Source organism: Vigna radiata, chromosome 5 (genome assembly GCF_000741045.1).
Source record: "Vigna radiata var. radiata cultivar VC1973A chromosome 5, Vradiata_ver6, whole genome shotgun sequence".
Taxonomy (NCBI): domain Eukaryota; kingdom Viridiplantae; phylum Streptophyta; class Magnoliopsida; order Fabales; family Fabaceae; genus Vigna; species Vigna radiata.
The window spans coordinates 17,840,320-17,858,873 of NC_028355.1; the positions used below are offsets into that span (position 1 = coordinate 17,840,320).

At 30.3% G+C, this 18,554-nt stretch overlaps 2 protein-coding genes across 2 annotated transcripts; one reads left to right on the forward strand and one right to left on the reverse strand.

Moving 5' to 3' along the window:
• Nucleotides 1-2,376: 2,376 nt before the first annotated feature.
• On the reverse strand, nt 2,377-7,439 carry LOC106762520. Its single transcript, XM_022780821.1, has 8 exons — nt 7,389-7,439; nt 6,966-7,237; nt 5,761-6,421; nt 5,236-5,435; nt 4,892-5,136; nt 3,254-4,586; nt 3,059-3,157; nt 2,377-2,800 (listed from the first exon to the last, which is right to left on the reverse strand). Exons 2-6 carry the CDS (start codon nt 7,235-7,237, stop codon nt 3,868-3,870), a joined length of 2,097 nt encoding a protein of 698 aa, XP_022636542.1. The 5' UTR covers nt 7,389-7,439; the 3' UTR covers nt 2,377-2,800; nt 3,059-3,157; nt 3,254-3,867.
• A 2,772-nt stretch (nt 7,440-10,211) lies between these two features.
• Nucleotides 10,212-11,926, forward strand: LOC106761284 (molybdate transporter 1). The gene has a single exon (XM_014644820.2). It carries the CDS (start codon nt 10,312-10,314, stop codon nt 11,689-11,691), a length of 1,380 nt encoding a protein of 459 aa, XP_014500306.1. The 5' UTR covers nt 10,212-10,311; the 3' UTR covers nt 11,692-11,926.
• Nucleotides 11,927-18,554: the final 6,628 nt, after the last annotated feature.

The window sequence follows — 18,554 nt, forward strand, 5'->3', positions numbered from 1 at the left end:
GGTGGTCGTGGCAGCTGCTGCGGTGGCGACGGTGGCGGTGATGGTTGTGGTGGCGGTGGTGGTCGTGGCGGCTGTCGCGGTGGTCGTGGCGGCGGCGGCGACGGTGGCGGTTGTGGTGGTGTGGTGGCGGTGATGATGATGGTAGTGGTGGTGGTGATAGTGACGGTGATGACGATCATGATCACGATGACAATAGTGATGACTACCGACAATAACAAAGATAGAATAGAAAATGATAAAAAAACTCGTTGATACCAAATTAAATATACTAAAAATTTCCTTGTATTGAATATAATGTTTCAAGAAGACGTAGGTTTCTCGGACTTCCCATAAATAATAAATTTAACAGAAGGCACGGTTTTCAGATATGAATCTTTTCTTTTGCTTTCTCAACATTCATTCTATTCTAAAGTCAATCTCCTAAGAAACAATCCTCAACAAGAGAAGATGCACGGAATTTTATCATGTGCACGCAAAAGAGTGCTACGTGGCAATGAAAAAAAAAATGCATTTAGGTTGTTGAATAATTACCAAATCCGTAAGTAAACAATTACTTTAATTGAGTCGAATCAAAATCTGATTGGTTGGAGTACTTCAAATAAACGATGTTGCTTTCATGCGTTAATCACTGAAGTCAAGATTGAGGATGCCGGAAGAGGAAGTGTGTACCTGTGTGTATGTGCCAAGTGGAAATATTTGGTTAATCATATTCTCAATAATGGGTTTCGTGACAAAGATAGCTTTTAGCGAATGTCGATGATTGAAAGATTTTTTTCAAGAATGGTGTTATTGTTAGATAAACTTAAATTTTAGAAATTTATTATTTTATTGGGTAATGATACATAGACAACATTTTTTGACAACATTTGAACATCATCATACGTGTCATTGTATGATTGATCCAAATGACACAATAACATCATCATAGACCAATCACACAATAACACGTATGATGATGTTCAAATATTGTCAAAAAATGTTGTCTAAGTATCTTTATCCTATTTTATTAGTTTTGGGTTCAGTGATATTTGATTTGATTTTGATTGAGATAAAATAGATATAGGTGGTTTTGATTTTAAATGGACTGATATTTTATTGTCAGTTTTTATTTATTATTTGTATTTGGTTCAAGGTTCGATTTGTATCTATTTAAATGTTGGTCAAGGTTTAATGAAAATTATCCATATTGATTGAAGAATAAAATTATTTGTGTGGATAACACTTTCTGTTACAATTATCACACACTTTTATATTCGGTTTGACCATTTTATCCTTTTATGATCATTTTATCTTTATGATTTGTGTTAAATGAATCTAAAAATATATTATAGTACCATTGTTTTTCTCTAATAAATCGGTGAAAGCTGAAAAGGACTTTCGGAAACACAGATCAAATGATAGTGTTGGGGTTTACTAGCTAGAAATCACGTAAAAAATGTATGAGAAACATGATTATTTTAACTCATGCAATGCAAGCATCGTTACATGATTTTAATCAGGACTAAGATATACACGAACAGTTTTATGCGGATGCGTTCAAACTATGGTTTGTTAATGGAATTTGTTTACCATACGTTGTCGACACAAGAAATGTCTTAGTTTTGATTTTCTCAGAGTTATTACGATTTCGTATAACTATTTTCTAAAGATTGTATAACTTATGGAAATTTATTAAACTTTCTAGTTTTGGTTGTACACTCAGTCATACTTATTGCCATTTGTATCTTAGGATGACGACAAAATATTTCGAATATCAATGTAATTTTAGGATATTATTTTGATACTCAACAAAATTTTAACAACACTTTACATCAATTATTTTATCTTTTCAATCTCTCTCTTTCTTTACAAATACAAAAATTAAGTTTTTTAATAACCAGAACATCCTTAAAAATAAGTTGTAAAGTATGTATAAAAATTTATTGGGTATCAAAAGAATAATACACAAACATTTTCCCTAATTTTATTTTCTTTTCACTTTTTACTATACAAGGCAAGAAGGAAAAAAACTAGTAGTTTGTCTATACATGTAGGTAGGTATGAGATGCATTTGTGATATTCACTTAGTAGGTGAAATGAAAAACCTTTTTTTAGGTTGCACTAATTGATAACTCACTTTTAAGATATTCCGAATTAATGTTAATAAACAAAAAGAGATTGAATAGTAAAATAGTGGATGTAAATGTGTAAAAATTTGTTGGTGTAAAAATAATAGTACCAATGACTTATTGTTAGGATATTAACTTTTACCTTTATTGATAAATAATCCATAGAATTACTTTTTTTGTTCATTCCATTAACACTTGCTTATTTTCCATGTTAGTTTAATAACGAACAGATTATTGTTTTTTTGTTGATTTATTTAGGATACAAATGTACTGCTACCCTCTTAAATTTAAGATACCGAAACAATCAACCTTTTCTTACACTTAGATGAATTCTAAGAAAAAGCTTAAACAAGTAAAAAAGCTCCCAAATGAGAGTTTCCCCTTGGATAGAGAGAAAAAAGTAACTAGAAATTTCAACAGATATGAAACTGTACAAATGGTAGATGCCTCAACCATAGAATCCTAGTTTCGTTTTTGAGATAGTAATATCTCTTTCAATGATGCTATTGTTGAACTTGAGTAGAGTGGATCGGCTAATTGCCAACACATATGTCTTTTTCTATACTTTTCTTTCCACCCTTTATTATGTGACATCTAATGATTTGTCAGCTGAGTATCCTCCACCAAAAGACCATAACCGAAGTTGTGGGGAGCCTGGGAACCACATGAAAATCTACTTCAACGATCACGCCCTGAAAATTATCGAATCAATTTAGACATATCAAATCCATAAACATTGTATGGTGAGAATAAAAAAGGAAATTTAATGAAAATGTCTATTCCATTAGGGTACAAGTTGAATGGCTCCATACATGTAGGTGCCAGGCAACCACCACAGAATTGGTGGCGATTGTAACACAGAAGTCAAAAGATCTCCCGAAAGATTAACAAGAAGACAAGGATGTAGATTTCAAAGCAACTTAAAGCTCAGAAAGAAATGAATCTAGTACCGGAATATCTACAAAGTCCCACCATCAACCATGAATAACTTCTTTCATTATTCCGTAGCATGAACTTAAATTCTTGTCTGTAGCTACCTTCAGGGCATGCTATACAAAAACAATGGACCAAATTGCCAATTACGGCAGTCAGAAGACCAAGAACATTCCGGTTAGTTAAAAGGAACACCAGAAAGGAGTATTTACCAAGTGATATAAGGTTATAGAGATCATAACCCATTATGCCCAGTCTGGCAGTAGGGGTTTAGGTAGCTTGAATGAGGGTCTAAATTCAAACCTTGTTGTCATTATTGTACACAAACAATGTATAGTGAATACAAAACAAAACATTAATACAGTGTTGTTATATTAGAATTGACTGCTTACACTAACGGCATGATGGTTTGATCTGCAAAACACCTTGACGTCTGAATGCATGTTAACAACCTCAACAAGATCCTAACTGTTTTGTTCGTTCCTTTTCATTTCTTTTGGCACTCTGGAGTTCATCCCCCCAAAGCAGGGAAAGCATCTGACAAATATTGAGCCTGCCAGATAACAGCCTCAAATATGCATTAGAGAAGCTTCCTCAAACTTCCAACAACCATGGGTCAAACTCCACCCTAAGCTGTATTTGGAAGATCAATAATCTTTTTGCAAAAAGTCTTCTGGTTCGTGAACTGAACAGTTCTGGAATGGGTACCTCCTTAAAGGCAATATTACATCATTTTTTTATTCTTGCAAATTCATTGCTTAAGGATAACAGGCCACGACATAGCCTCAAGTGGATAAGCTGAAAACGAGCTTCAACCCTAACATAGTCAATCTATTTTCAATATGGGCCAGTCACTGGATTGTTGAAAAAGCAGAGGATTTTCAGCCATTTGAGAACTTAAATCAAGAGATATAGGCTGGAGCAATCCACTGTTGGACAAGTCTTCCAAGGCCTTAATGTCTTGTTGCAAACGGGCCACATGTAGAACGGTATGGTCCAGAACTAAAGGATCATCAGGAGGATTTTGGAGAAGAGTGAGCAAATTCTGTTTATAAACTTGAGCAGACAATGATGGTTTTGCAACCTGCCGATATCTACAGAAATTTGCCACTTTGATGACATGTTTACAGAGGTTTCCCAACCTAGACCAGGAACAATCACAAAGTGAAAATTCTGAACCAGGATTCCAAACTGTATATACCAAGCTTCTGTCAGTCTGGGATAAAACTTTGGCAAGATGGAGATTTTGCTCATCCAGCATCACGTCAACATCAGGAATATGAAGAGCACGATTCCAAGCATTAGGGGAGAAAGAATTGTCGTTTACATTCTCAAAATACCCTGTCTCTAAACTGTACTGATCCAACCAGTATAACGAGTGAAATACGGTAGTTAAAGCATGCATTAACCAGTCAACTCTTAGCCAGAAATTACCACAATCCTCCTTCAGAAGTATAGATTTTAATGTTAGGTGATAGGATTCTGTAGCAGCATGGGTCTCAGGGGTTGTCACCGGGAATGATTTTATTGCATCAATCCACATATCTGCATTAGAAAACACAGAGCCACGATATTCAAGAAACGGTGTTAATTCCAAAAATACTCTCAAACGACTGGATACTCCACTAATTATAATAAAAATAATCAGCCAGTTGTAGAAACACTAACGCAACTATTGCCCCACAAAACTTAAGGCACCTATCTGGTGGTGAGACTGAGAATGAAATGAATTTGGATATAAAATCTGAATCAGAATGTTTCAGAACAAAACTAATTATGATGTGTGCCTACAGCAGCAAGAGCAGATATTTCTTCAATGAATACAAAATGAATCATCAATTGAGCAATACCTATTCTAGTTTGCCAATGGTTTTTGAAATAGTCCATAAAGGCACACTGGTCAACAAAAATTTGAATAAACTCTTCAACAGAATCCATAGCATTTGACCCACATTTTGTACAGTACAGAATCCATCCCAAATACATAAACATCTCACGTTGCACCTCGAAGTTGCAGCATTTTTTGATGAGTTTTTTAATCAAAGTACGGCGAACATGCCAGGCACATAATAGGACGCGGCACTGGAAAGCTTCTCTGCAATGAGCAAGATCACACTACATTTGCTATTCAGGTGGGTCTCTTAAAAATACAAAAACGTTTAGCGAAACTAAAGAACCACACTAATCTCTTTACCTTATGATAGAAAATTGCAAAGATGGATCATCTAACAAAATAGCATTTGGCCTCCATCTGGGATCCTTCGTTCTTAATCTTTCAGATAGCAATACAATCCACTTATGAATAGATTTACCAACAAAAGATGAGGTGATGATCCAGGCAACCGGAATTGCATTTTGGGATGAATTGAAAACAAGTAAAGAACATACAGGATACTGTCAATGAGAATAAAGAAAAAGCGTATGAGACATTCTAAAGTCCTGCAATGTTCTGCTGACGTAACTAATTTTTCCTCGTAACAAAAGATGTTTTGGGCGTGTGTGGGTGTGTAATGTTCATAATTATATTGATGAAATTGGTTATTACTAATGGCCAAGGCAAATTCAAGATGACAATATATGTTTCTTCTAAACATGGACTATTCCCATCTAAACAAGCTAAAAATCATATCCTTAAGTCAGTCCTGACTTCATGCATAACTAAGTAATAAAATGTAAGTTCCTCGGTTGAAAAGGTAAACACAAGAGCAATGTGCAATACCTTGAGCTTTTTCAAGCCAAATCCTGAATGAAACGAAATTAAACCATTATTTCCATAACGGAGCATTTGTTGCAGCTGCCAATCTGTTTGTATACCCAACACAAATTGTTCTGAAGCTGAGTTATCTTGAAAATAGAAAACATGCTTCTGATGCCTCTGAACCCACATCTTTACACTGTGTTCATCATTTTCGTGTAGCTCATGTGAAGAATTACGAATAGTCCTTTCCATGTTACGTACATCATTTCGAGTGAGAAAACCATCACGGTTTTGGGGCCCACCTTGCTTCTGCATCTCCTCTGTATGGTGCTGTATTATCTTGTCCAAAGATATTCCAACATAAAGCAAAGACGTCACTTTCTGGCGCAACTCATCTGAAATTCGTGGAGCATACATGGCTCTCGTCCCCACGGCATCCCTGTCAAGCAATCCATGACATGGTGCCCCTGATTTATCTACGTGCCTTTTTTGGTTATATATGATTAGTGCAAGGAGAGGCCTGGTGTAAAGTCTTTTAATAGTGAAATGGCAAAGGCACCCTCTCATCATGTGACGCCTCCCCGGCCTGCTCCCCTTCCCTGAGGCAGGCTTGGAGCTCATACCATCCCCTACACCTGAGTCGCTATCTCGGTAGTCTTCGGGACCATAAGAACACCAGTATCTAAATATCAATGCATAGTTTCATATTGCCTATTAGCCAAATCTGTTCATATTTTAAGTCAACTGAGGTTTGAATCACAAAACTATAAAAACAAAAAGATACACAATTTGAGGGAAAAATGAATAAATAGTTTATATAGAGAGAGGGAGAGTTTTTATAACAACTTCCAAGAGAAAAAAATAAAATAAGTTTTTCCGTAAGCAAAAATTAGCTAATGCACGAGTTAAAAAAAAAATAGAGAAACTATAGGAGATAGCCTCTACAAATTACCTTACACATTTTAGCTTAATAAACAGACCAAGAAGTGTTTATAGAGAACTTTCTCCCAACAGCCCATATTGTCATTCAATGTCATGTGGCCTCTATGATAAGTTTGTTGATCTCTATAACATCTATCTACAAATTCATATCAGTAATGGTTCCTTATCGGTTGAAATTAAACCCGATTTTACCTCTACACCAACCATACATAGAAATTAAGCTAAGAAAATAGTTAGTATATTTTCGTTACTGTAATTTTGAATTGAAAGAAAACTAATCTTACAGAGTGTATTCAAGGTAACCATCAACCCTTGGTTTGGCAATACTTCCTTCAGGTCTCTTCCTCCTTGATTCTATGCGAAAACTCGCAGGGCATTCGGGATTGAAAGATTCCCCTTTGACAAAATCATCAACTCTGGCAAAAGGAATGAGAGCAATATCATCACCACCTTGGCGACCACCTTCCAATCTAACCCAATTTATGTGAGCAGCAGAAAACTCTTTACAAAGAGGATCTTGCACAGGAAGGTTCAGAATGTCCTCCATTCTCGGCATCTAACATTCCCCAAACAAAATCAAAAACTCAAAATATCACCCATTTTCAATTCCAATTAATGAATCATATCATTCCCATTCTCCAAAATTAAACCGAAAGAATTCGTGTAACATTAATAGTAAAAATTCTTGACTGGGAAATTTGGTTTACCTTGGCCGCATTCGCGTCAACGAAGTGGATGCAATGTTTTGGGATTAGCAAAAGTTAAGATCCGAAAGTGCTTATTTACATTAAAAGAGTTAATAAATTATGTAATTTAAAATATATTTTTTAAAAATACTTTTATAATTTGAAAATTATATTTTATATAAAATAAATCTTTTAGATGGTATGATCTATATTTTTTTAAAATTTAATTATTCAATATTGAAGGTTTTTATTGATGAGGAATGGGTTATACATTTCGTTGTAAAATATCTTGTTATAACTTTTTTCACAAATAATAAAATAATAGTACATTTTACAGACTATTTTACTCTAAAATTTAAATTTTATTTCCGTAGAAAATAACCAGCAGTTAAAGAGTAGTAAACGCTATTACAAAGGAATGTAACACTTTCATTTTGTTATAATTAACTCTGCTATGGAAAAAAAAATATAATATAAAATTGACTTTATGTATGGTATGACTGGTTCTGTTAGAAATTTTTGAAACATTCGATTAACTAATCGAATAATCGGGTTAAATGAAAATTAATATTAAAAATGATTAAGTTAAAATTAAACAAAGTTATTACTATTTGTACCTAATGTATCTAATGTTCATTCCAAAATTTATATATTTAGATTTAAAGTATTATTATATGTTAATTATATTTAATATATATTTATGTTATCATCGAATCTTTATTGAATTTAATATAAAAAAAAAGAACAAATTAAAGAATATAGTTTATATTGATGCCGTAAACCAATACAACTTGTAAAATGTAAAATATGAAAGTTAAAATAACAAATGAACTATTTTTGCGTTTTCTTTATCATTTTTCGTCTACGGTGTTCTCCCTCCTTTTCCTTTGGATAATGATACTTTGATATCCAAATTCTAACAAATTTTTGTCATCAAACACGTGTCATAAGTCAATTGGTCCGTGTGTTTAATGTTTAAAAAAATTGAAACACACGGACCAATTGGCTTATAACACGTGTCCGTTGTCAAAAATTTGTTAGAATTTGGGTGTCTAAGTATCTTTATCAAAGTATCTTTATCCTTTTCCTTTTTCCTCTACATGATGGAAGCAGAAACGATGACACTAGCAATGATGGTGTGGTACAAAATGGTAAAAGGTAGTTCAAAATTTTTCTATTAGTGGGGTAGTGGAATTAGTAACTGTTGGGTGTAGAAAGCAATAAAGTTGTCAGTCAAGTTATGGGCTGAAAAACATGCCCTTTTACGGCCCACAGAGATGTTCGGATTCATGTTTTCAGTTTTGTTTGTAAGAAAACTAAAACGACATATGAACTCGAAACATCTTAAAAGATAACATTTAGAGAAACTTTGAATAAGCATCTTTAAGAAAGAAAAAAAAAAACTAAAATAAAAGTTTCCATAAAAAGAATTGAAGCAAAAATTAAAAATAGTGTTTGTCAATATTATACAAAATATTTCTATAAATTAAATAATACATATATTAATTTTGACTATTTTCATACGAATAATTATTCACTAAATATTTAAGCATCTAATATTCAAGTATCTAGTTCAGTTCAGGAGTTACTTTTCTTGTTTGCATAATTTCTGATAAAAAAAATCATTACTTTTAGAAACACCGGTTTAAATTCTAGCATAAGGTTTTACTTTATTATGAGTTTAATATGAAATGTATGATAACATTTATAAAAAGTTTTTCATCAATAACATAATCAAATGCACATAAGAGAAATGCATGTACAAGCTTAATTCAACTTCACAAAATCAGTTTGATTGTAAGATTAGAATTAATGGATGATCTGAGAGTGATCTGAGAGTGATCCGATAACGGGTGAAACAATATACTCAACTATATCGTTAGGATAGACTCTAGCCATAGTTCTGATACTATATTAAATAGTACTATATTAAATAGTAGACTTTAAATCTAACTCAATCCTATAAAACTTATTTATAAAATGAGGTTTGAATATCACTTATATATTATAAATTAACATATGAGACTTTCAACACGCATAACATAAACTATCATAATATAAATTTTATATGTATAGTCATAAATAGGGTATATATGGATAAAGAAAAGAGTAAAAGTTATCACAATAGATTTTATTATTATTTTTTTTATACAAAATGCATACTAGATTTAATATCATTCCAACTAACTAGTTCACAGTTTTTTTTTTTTTTTTTTTTTTTGCGTTATTCGTTAAAAAGCTATTTAAAAAAATGTTTTATTGGTTCTTGTTTTCTTTTCCGAATTAACTAATACCTATGCATGCACATTTGTTGTAATTACAAATAATTTAATTGTAAACATATTTATATAAATTATATAAAGTTTTCGAATACAAATAATTCAAAACATGCTTAATTTTACTTATGATAGATGTCATGTAATATGGTATATATTTAATTTTGAATTAGTTAATTTGAAATATAATAATTTTATTTTAGGATTATCATTCTAAAATATTAAGTATCAGGTGTTACAATTGGAATAAAAATTTGAAAGCGCAAGCAGGGATAGAGAAAATAATATAAGAAATTCCCATATTATATGGATGTGGGATGATATCTATGAAACGTGAAATAAATTACTTTTCCAAATTGAATAAATAGTAAATTATAAAGTTTTCATTTAGGGTTTTAAAAAATATTTATTTATATTTATATTTTTAACATGTATCACACATTTTAATTTAATCAACAAATATAGGTTTAATTAATTTATGGTTTTCTTTCTTCCAAAAACTCTCGTAACATATAAATGGTAAATTAGTGGTGCAGAAAAACATTGTTTTGAAATGGAAACATGTTTTCGACAGTGACGATGGTTTGGACAGTATAAAAACAGAGTTCCCTGTCACCATTCTCATGCTCCATTCTTCTGCTTAACCAGCACGCTCTCACTCCATTTCCATGGCACCACCCTCTCCAGCCGCAGACTCAAGTTCCTCCACCGTTCAGAAAGTGAAACGCAACCTCGTCATGCGTTCCACCTGGGCCGAACTAAACGGCGCCATGGGTGACCTAGGCACCTACATACCCATAGTCTTGTCCCTAACCCTTGCAAAACACCTCAACCTCGGCACCACATTGATCTTCACCGGCTTCTACAACATCGTCACCGGAGCAATCTACGGCGTCCCCATGCCCGTCCAGCCAATGAAATCAATCGCCGCCGTCGCCCTCGCCGACCCCACCTTCTCCGTTCCCGAGATCATGGCCTCCGGGATCCTCACCGGAGCCACCCTCTTGGTGCTCGGCGTCACCGGACTCATGCAGCTAGCTTACAAGCTCATTCCTTTATGCGTCGTGAGGGGAATTCAGCTGGCGCAGGGCTTGTCCTTCGCGTTGACCGCGGTCAAATATGTGAGGAAAGTGCAAGACCTCCCCAAATCCACGTCTTTGGAGAAAAGGCACTGGCTCGGGTTTGACGGGTTGATTCTTGCCACACTATGTGTTTGTTTTATTGTCATTATAAATGGTGCTGACGAGGACCATGGTTGTCATCGCCAGGATCCAGATCAAGATCAAGAAGTAAGCCGTGAAACAGAAGTTAGAAGCAAAATGAGGAAGATGAGAAGGGTGTTTTTCTCCCTTCCTTCTGCTTTTCTGGTTTTTGTGCTTGGTGTGGTTTTGGCTTTTGTAAGAAGGCCAAGGGTTATGCATGAGTTTAGATTTGGACCCTCTTCCATAGAGGTGGTGAAAATGTCTAAACATGCATGGAGGCAAGGATTTATAAAGGGTACTATTCCTCAACTCCCATTGTCAATTTTGAACTCTGTGATAGCTGTCTGTAAGCTTTCATCAGACTTGTTTCCGGGTAAGGATTTCTCAGTGACATCGTTGTCTGTAACTGTGGGGTTGATGAACCTTGTGGGAGGGTGGTTTGGGGCCATGCCATGTTGCCATGGGGCAGGTGGGCTAGCGGGGCAGTACAAGTTTGGAGGGAGGAGTGGCGGGTGTGTGGCACTTCTTGGTGCAGCCAAATTGGTGATGGGGTTTGTGTTGGGGAGTTCTTTGGCTCACTTTTTCAACCAGTTTCCTGTGGGGATATTAGGGGTGCTGCTATTGTTTGCTGGGATTGAACTAGCCATGGCTTCTAGGGACATGAACACTAAAGAAGATTCCTTTGTTATGCTCATTTGTACTGCTGTTTCTTTGGTGGGTTCCAGTGCTGCTCTTGGTTTTCTGTGTGGGATGATTGTTTTTGTGCTTCTTAAGCTCAGGGATTGGACCAATGGCAAGCCACTGAATGCTATTTGGAGGCATGAAGACCCAAATGAACAAGTGTGAAGGAGAAAGTTAGGATATTAAATATGTATCTCATTATCTATATATGCTGTGTGTTGCTAATGGGTTATCAGTGTCTTGTAGTGTAAATAATTGCATGACTTAGAATAAATCGTCTCATGCAAGTTTCTTTTTGTTGCCAATTATTCTAGCTTTTCTGGGATTTGACTCAAATGTTGAAGTTTTAGTCATGTGTTGTATTTGTAAGGAAAGAATATAAATGTAGCTTCTGCTTCAAGTTTTGCTATGCCTCTTATTCTATCTGTGCTTTTATATACATTCGTAAAATGGTGAGTATATGTAATCGTGATGNTTTTTTTTTTTTTTTTTTTTTTTCATTCTCTTATGTCATGTTTACACTCATGAATTTTTCACACAAAAATTCTTTCCTCTGATTCACATCCATGGTTTGTTTTTTTATATTCTTTTACTTATTTATTATTTAAATATATACTTATTTTTTTAAAAGATAACAATTTTTACTTAATTATAAACTAGTGAAATAAAATGAGTGATCAGTTCATCTAATAATAAATATAAAATAATTCACAAACATGTCATAAAAACATATTTTGATAAATAAAAAAATATACCAATACGAGATAATTTTAAAGAGTTACATATTTGTTTCAACACTTAAAGATGACAACAATGCAAAATATGAGAGAGCCATCTTCCCTTAATCTTTAATAATGTTCTCGAAGTATAAAAGTAAGTGTTTAAGAAACTCTATAAAATTCTCTCAAAAGAACCTCTCCAAAAAATCTCTTTAAATCTCTAAAAATAGATAAACAACTCTATTTATAAACTTATAAACTGTTTAGGATATTTCTAACTATAGAAGTTTCCTTCCAAGATAGGTTTTCTTATGTGGCTCAAGCTTTTGGTATTGTAATATCTGAGATAACTTATTTGAGAACGAATCTTCATGTTTTAGCACTAGTACTTGAGATTTCCTCTTGTGAAGGTTTTCTTGTGTGGTTTAAGTCTTAACTTTGTTATTTAATTGCACAAATGTCAATTTTTGTTTAAAATTGCTTAAATGTCATCTATTTCTTTTATTTTTTTTCACACTAAATTTCACCAATGTCTAGTAAATTGTAAATATAAATAAAAATTAAAAAAAGGACAGTAATTAAAGTTTGTTAGTATCGTAGTACCGTAAATATTATTTTTAGTTATTTTACTTTTCTCGAAAATTAGTATTAACAATATTGTTCACTCGTGATGTCTCTTGAATATATAATCAATCCAATTCATGTGTATAATTGGAATAATATCAATTGAGAGACATTATAGTTCAAATCTAGGTATCTAAAGGGTTTTTAAAATGTATTTTTTATTAGATACTTTGGTTTTAGAAAAAGAAAAATAGCATTTTAGAATACTTTTCTTTTTCATATTCTATTCTATATAAGTACCTTAGCATGTAGTGGTGGTATATCTTAAAATAATAATAGTTTCGAAAGTTTTTGTTGTAGACACTTTATTCTTATTCCATGGATTATTTTTTTTCATATTACTTTTTTTTATATATTAATATTTTAATCATGTTTTTTTAAAAACTTAAAGTACTAATGTTTTATATTGCTTGAACATAATGCATATGTGGAAAAAGAGAAGAAAAAAGCTTATACAAATTTGAACATGGACAACAAATTTGATGTTAAGAAGGCTTATAATAATAAGAAAGGTGAACATTTTTCTTATATAAGTATTTTATATAAGAAAGTCAATATATTATTATTAACTTAAAATCTTAAAATAATAAACTCAATTAAAATCTTAACAAATATAATCTACAAAAAGAAAAGTTTCATAATTTGTAAGACACTAAAAACAAGTGATGAAAAAAAAAATCATTATTAAAATATGTATTAGGCTTAAATATTTGTAGATGAAGTACTTGACGTATAAACTTTATTATAGAAAAAACAAGTATCCGTCTATTAATATGAAAAATTAATAATGATAATGAAATAATTAACATGTATTAACAAAAAATATTGAATAATCAAGAACATTGAAAAATGAAACTTGATAATAATAATAAGATAGTATATATTTCTTGTTATTGTTTTACAAAATACAATTTAAAGTATTTCAAGAATACATTAATACTTGAAAATGATCAAATCATATTCCAAAATACACTTAGTGCAACTAGGATGAAAGATCTTTAACCCCTTCAAGAATCTAAGAAAATTGTAATGGAGTTAATTTAACTTTCTCAAAGTTTAAGAACAAGAAAAAAAAAATGAAAAAAAAAATTGTAACTTTCCAAAAATAAAGTAAAGAAATGAATCATTTAATAATTTTATATTCCAAAAGAAAGTAAGGTTGTTTAAAGAAATATTTTCTAGAAAGAGGAAGAAATTCTCAATTGTTTTCAATTACATAATTATGTCTATATAGTAAAAAAAAAACAAGAAGAAAAATTAACTTTCCATTATTAGTTAATAAATGAGTTAACCTTTCCCATTTAGATATGAAGATTTCATATGATTATAGTTTGACAAATAGCTACACCTTGATTTACTTGCTAAATAATTATTATCCAAGAAATGATGCCATGACGTACACCATTACTAACAGTATAAATGTTCTCCCTTTTTATAGTTTTTATTATCTCATACATGTCAAAGATAACTAAAAAATAATTATTTATATGATATAATGTGTAACTAAGATTCTTTATTTATTAACATGATTAGGGTTTCTTGGCTAAAATGGATTAATAATTGTAGCCACATTCACCATATCAAATCTTTATATTACTTCCTTTTTCTAGTTTATCGAGCTCAATTACTTAGATCGTATCATATATTTTATCATACAATAAATATACATTTTTCATAAGTTTTATTACAATTATATTTTGAATTAATAATTAAATATTTAGTAGCATTTTTAGTTATAGTAATAATTCAATGTTTTCTTTATTGTTTTTTTACTGTTTTTTTAAAAAGACTCAATAGATTCTTTATGATATAGAAGTGTTGACGTTATTTATAAGATAATAAACTGACACCTTACTTACTATTATTTTTTATATCTTATTGTTTAATCCCAAAGATAAAATATGTTAAAATGAAAAAAAAAAACGATCACATTGAACTTTTTTAAAAAGATACAAGGACATCTTGACTTAAATATAAATAGAAAAAAAAGTCAATTATTACTATAAATATATCTTCTGGATTGGTATTTCGTTTTCTATGCTGTCTTACAAATTATTAACAATTTAATATCACCTGAGTACAAAAATAAATATATTCATTGAATCTTCATAGATTATATTAGTAATAAGTTTGGTACATACGATTTATATATACTAGTTTGAGAGGAAGTGTTGGATATATTATCATTATTTTATATTTATCTTTTATCTCTAGAGATTAAACCCACATAATAGTTTCTCCGTATATTCAACATAGGTCAAGAATACTACTAAGATATAATTAAGATCTTGTTCACTTGAGTGGATTTGAGAGAGAGTAATTGAATGGATTTGAGAGGATTTGAAGGCAATTTTTTTTGTTTGTTTTATTTGAGTGAATTTGGAGGTAAACGAGAATGGATTTGGAAGTAAAGTTTGTGAGAATTAGTGTAAGATTTAATTTATCTGACATATTAAAAATTTTTACTTCTAAATACACCCTCACTTATCTTCAAATCTATTCAAATAAATAACAAAAAAAATTTATCTTCAAATCCTCTCGATTACTCTTTCCAAATCGACTCCAATGAACAAGGTCTAAATGAATTCAAAACAAAAAAAAAATAGAAAAGATAATTTCAATAAAAAAAAACTAATTATAAAAGTATAACCGTGCTAAATTATGATATTTTTATTGGAACCATGAAATTTCTCTGGTGTCAATTATTATAGATAGCCCTTTTTGCTTTCACTGAGTAGTGATAATAATGTGCACTCTAGGAAGGTGAGGAATAAAAGAATTAAGATTATGAGCATATGATATGGTCAAAATGAAAGATTAACCACTTAAAATGGCCATAATCGTATTAAAAAAATTCAGATAGTTAATCTCCTACTCTGCTAGATTACCCTAGAGTTTCTATTCATCCACTTTTCATAAAAGTTGCAAATTAAGATAAAAATAGTTAATATCTTCAAAAGCTCCTAAATAAAAGGAATTCCTTGGTCTGGTAAAAATTGGAAGTAAATGTGAGACAAGTTATAAATTTAATTTTCTCTATTAATGTTTGGGAGATATAAAATTCATATAAAAAGTTAAAAAAAGAAAGAGATATTGAAAAAAATTGTGAATTCACAACATATATATATTGTCTTGTTTATTATATAAATTTTGCCTTAAATTTTTATTTTATTTTTATATCTTAAGAAAGAAAACCTGAATCTTTTAATTTCATTAAATAAGTGAGTCAAGAGCATGACAGATAATAATATATTGATAGAATTTCTTAACTCTTAAAATCACAGACACAAACAAGTACTTATTTGTTGTGTTGAATATTTATTACAAAGACACACTTATATTTTTAATAATTACATTTTTTTCCTTTATTTAAATTATTTTAAAACTTACATTTATATTTTTTTCCCTTTATTTTAAACTTTAAATAGGAATTGGTATATCACACTCTGATAATGATAAGTTTATAACAAATTGTTATGTTCACAATGACTCTAATTAATTATATTTTGAAATATTGTTTCTTATTGTGTCTAATTTTTTCTTTGAGTTTTAAATATTTGATAAATTTTGTTATTTTTAATTAAATTTTATTAAAGAGTACTTAAGATTTATATGGTTTTAATTGAATATATATAGTTTGATTTTTCTGTTAATTGGGATGATGTGAATGTTATTTTCCATTGTTATTATCTATGTGTCTGTATTAAATATTTTTATTTGAGTCTCTGTTTAAAAATATATTAAGTGTCTAAAAATTTTATATTTTTTAATTGATTTTCTACCATAATTATGATTATGTAACTATTTAATTTTATAGTTTCATATAACAATAAGAAAAAATGAAGCTCTAAAATTCTAATTATCTTTACCAAACATCATCATTTTGTGTCTCCACATGTTTCATTTGATTTTTATTTTAATATTTTATTAATAAAATAAAATGATGTTTTTTTATAAAGATAATTTATATTTTTAAATTTATTTTTATTATATATCATCAAAGTCCGTAATATTTTGCTTAAAATTATAAAATCAAACAGTCATATTATTGTAATTAATAAGAAAAATTCAATTGAAAGTTTTTTAAACTTTACTTATCTCTGAAATGAATAATGAATTGGATTTGGAATTGGTCCTTTTCTTCATTATGTTGTTTTAATGGCATAATGTAACGTTTCAATCATGGATACAGCATATGCAAAGAAAATGCCATCAAACAAAAATTTGTCTAAAAACAATGATTTCTTACTTCTAATTGAACCCACTTTTGTCAAAATCATCTGTTCAATAGAGAAACACGAATCAAATATAAAAAATTTGAGGTTAGAGGAACATAAAATAATTGCAAAAACAGCTGCACCATAACTTTTCATGACATTGCTGATGTCATCTCATCATTTATCCAAAGAATTAAACCCTTTCGCAAACATTCTCCTTTAAGCATGGAATTCAAGACAACATGTTTTTTATAACATTTGAATATTATTTATGTGTCATTATGTGATTGGATTATAGTGGTATTCATGATTATTATTATTAATTGTGGAATAATTTTGAACCAATTACAAAATGATACGTAGATGATAATGATGTCAAAAAAATATTATCTAAGTATCATTGTTCTTTTGGAATAGCTTTTTCTTCAACTGAGATAAGTTAACGGAGATCTTATATTAATTAAAAATAAAGAAAATCATATATAATGTAGATTTTATTTTTATTACTTAATTATTAGTGGAATTATAATATTTTTTTTATATTTATTTATATTATAAAATTGATGTGTAAAGTTGAATTTGTAATTATATAATATAAATTTCTCCTATGTCAACTCATAGTGTCATTTTTTAAACCCAAATATAAAGTAAACTATTGTTTTAAATCTACCGGTCTATTTGATTGCAAAATACTATTTATATATACGTAAGAATTTGAGAGTAGAGATCATTGATGATTTCACCCATAGTTGAAAAGCAAGTTCAACAAACCATAAAATTAAATGTATTAATAGATAAATTTAACATATTAAATCAATATTTTTTAATTTATTTTAAATTAGTTTACTTGATGGCATCTAAAAAGTTGTTCAACTTTCATTTTTCAATATGTCTCAAAATTTTATTTTTTATAAAAACGATGAAAATCTATCCTAACTTTTCTTGATACATGTTTTTTTTCACACTTCCTTCTATTCACTTTAGGTGGAGGAATTTGATAGTATTAATTAAGAATTCTACTATTCTTCACAGTGCGTAAGTTGTGTCTGAGTTTTGGAATTTTTTCTTGATTGATCCATATTTGTCAATTTTTCTTGAATTTTCTCTTCTTGTTTGTTTAATTATTCTTAGCTCTTTTTCAAGGATGGAAAGACACACATCTTTTTTAATTTTCTCCTTTTCTTTTAAGATCGTCTCTTGCTTCCTCCAAAGTTTAAGTGATTTTAGCTTTTGGACCAAATTGTACAAATTTAGTCAGGCATCTTCACTAAAATCACTTCAAAGTTGGTATAGGAAGGAGATTTAGACATGCTTAGCTTTTCAGATGTTATATGCAAACAAAACTTGTATTTCAAAAAGAAATTCCTTAAGAGACTTGAAGAGACAAAATGAGTTAAAGTTCACTTTCAAGAAATGAGATGAATCACAAAGTATTACTAAATAACCAAATCTTTCCTAACCAAAGTTT

Excerpts from the sequence above, each read along its gene's own strand:
- LOC106762520 (XM_022780821.1), bottom strand. The coding sequence starts at position 7,237 with ATGCCGAGAATGGAGGACATTCTGAACCTTCCTGTGCAAGATCCTCTT. Across the intron at positions 5,436-5,760 it reads TTGGCTTGAAAAAGCTCAAG|TATCCTGTATGTTCTTTACT; the intron begins GTATTGCACATT and ends TCTCATTGACAG. Across the intron at positions 4,587-4,891 it reads CCATTGGCAAACTAGAATAG|ATATGTGGATTGATGCAATA; the intron begins GTATTGCTCAAT and ends TTTCTAATGCAG.
- LOC106761284 (XM_014644820.2), top strand. The coding sequence starts at position 10,312 with ATGGCACCACCCTCTCCAGCCGCAGACTCAAGTTCCTCCACCGTTCAG.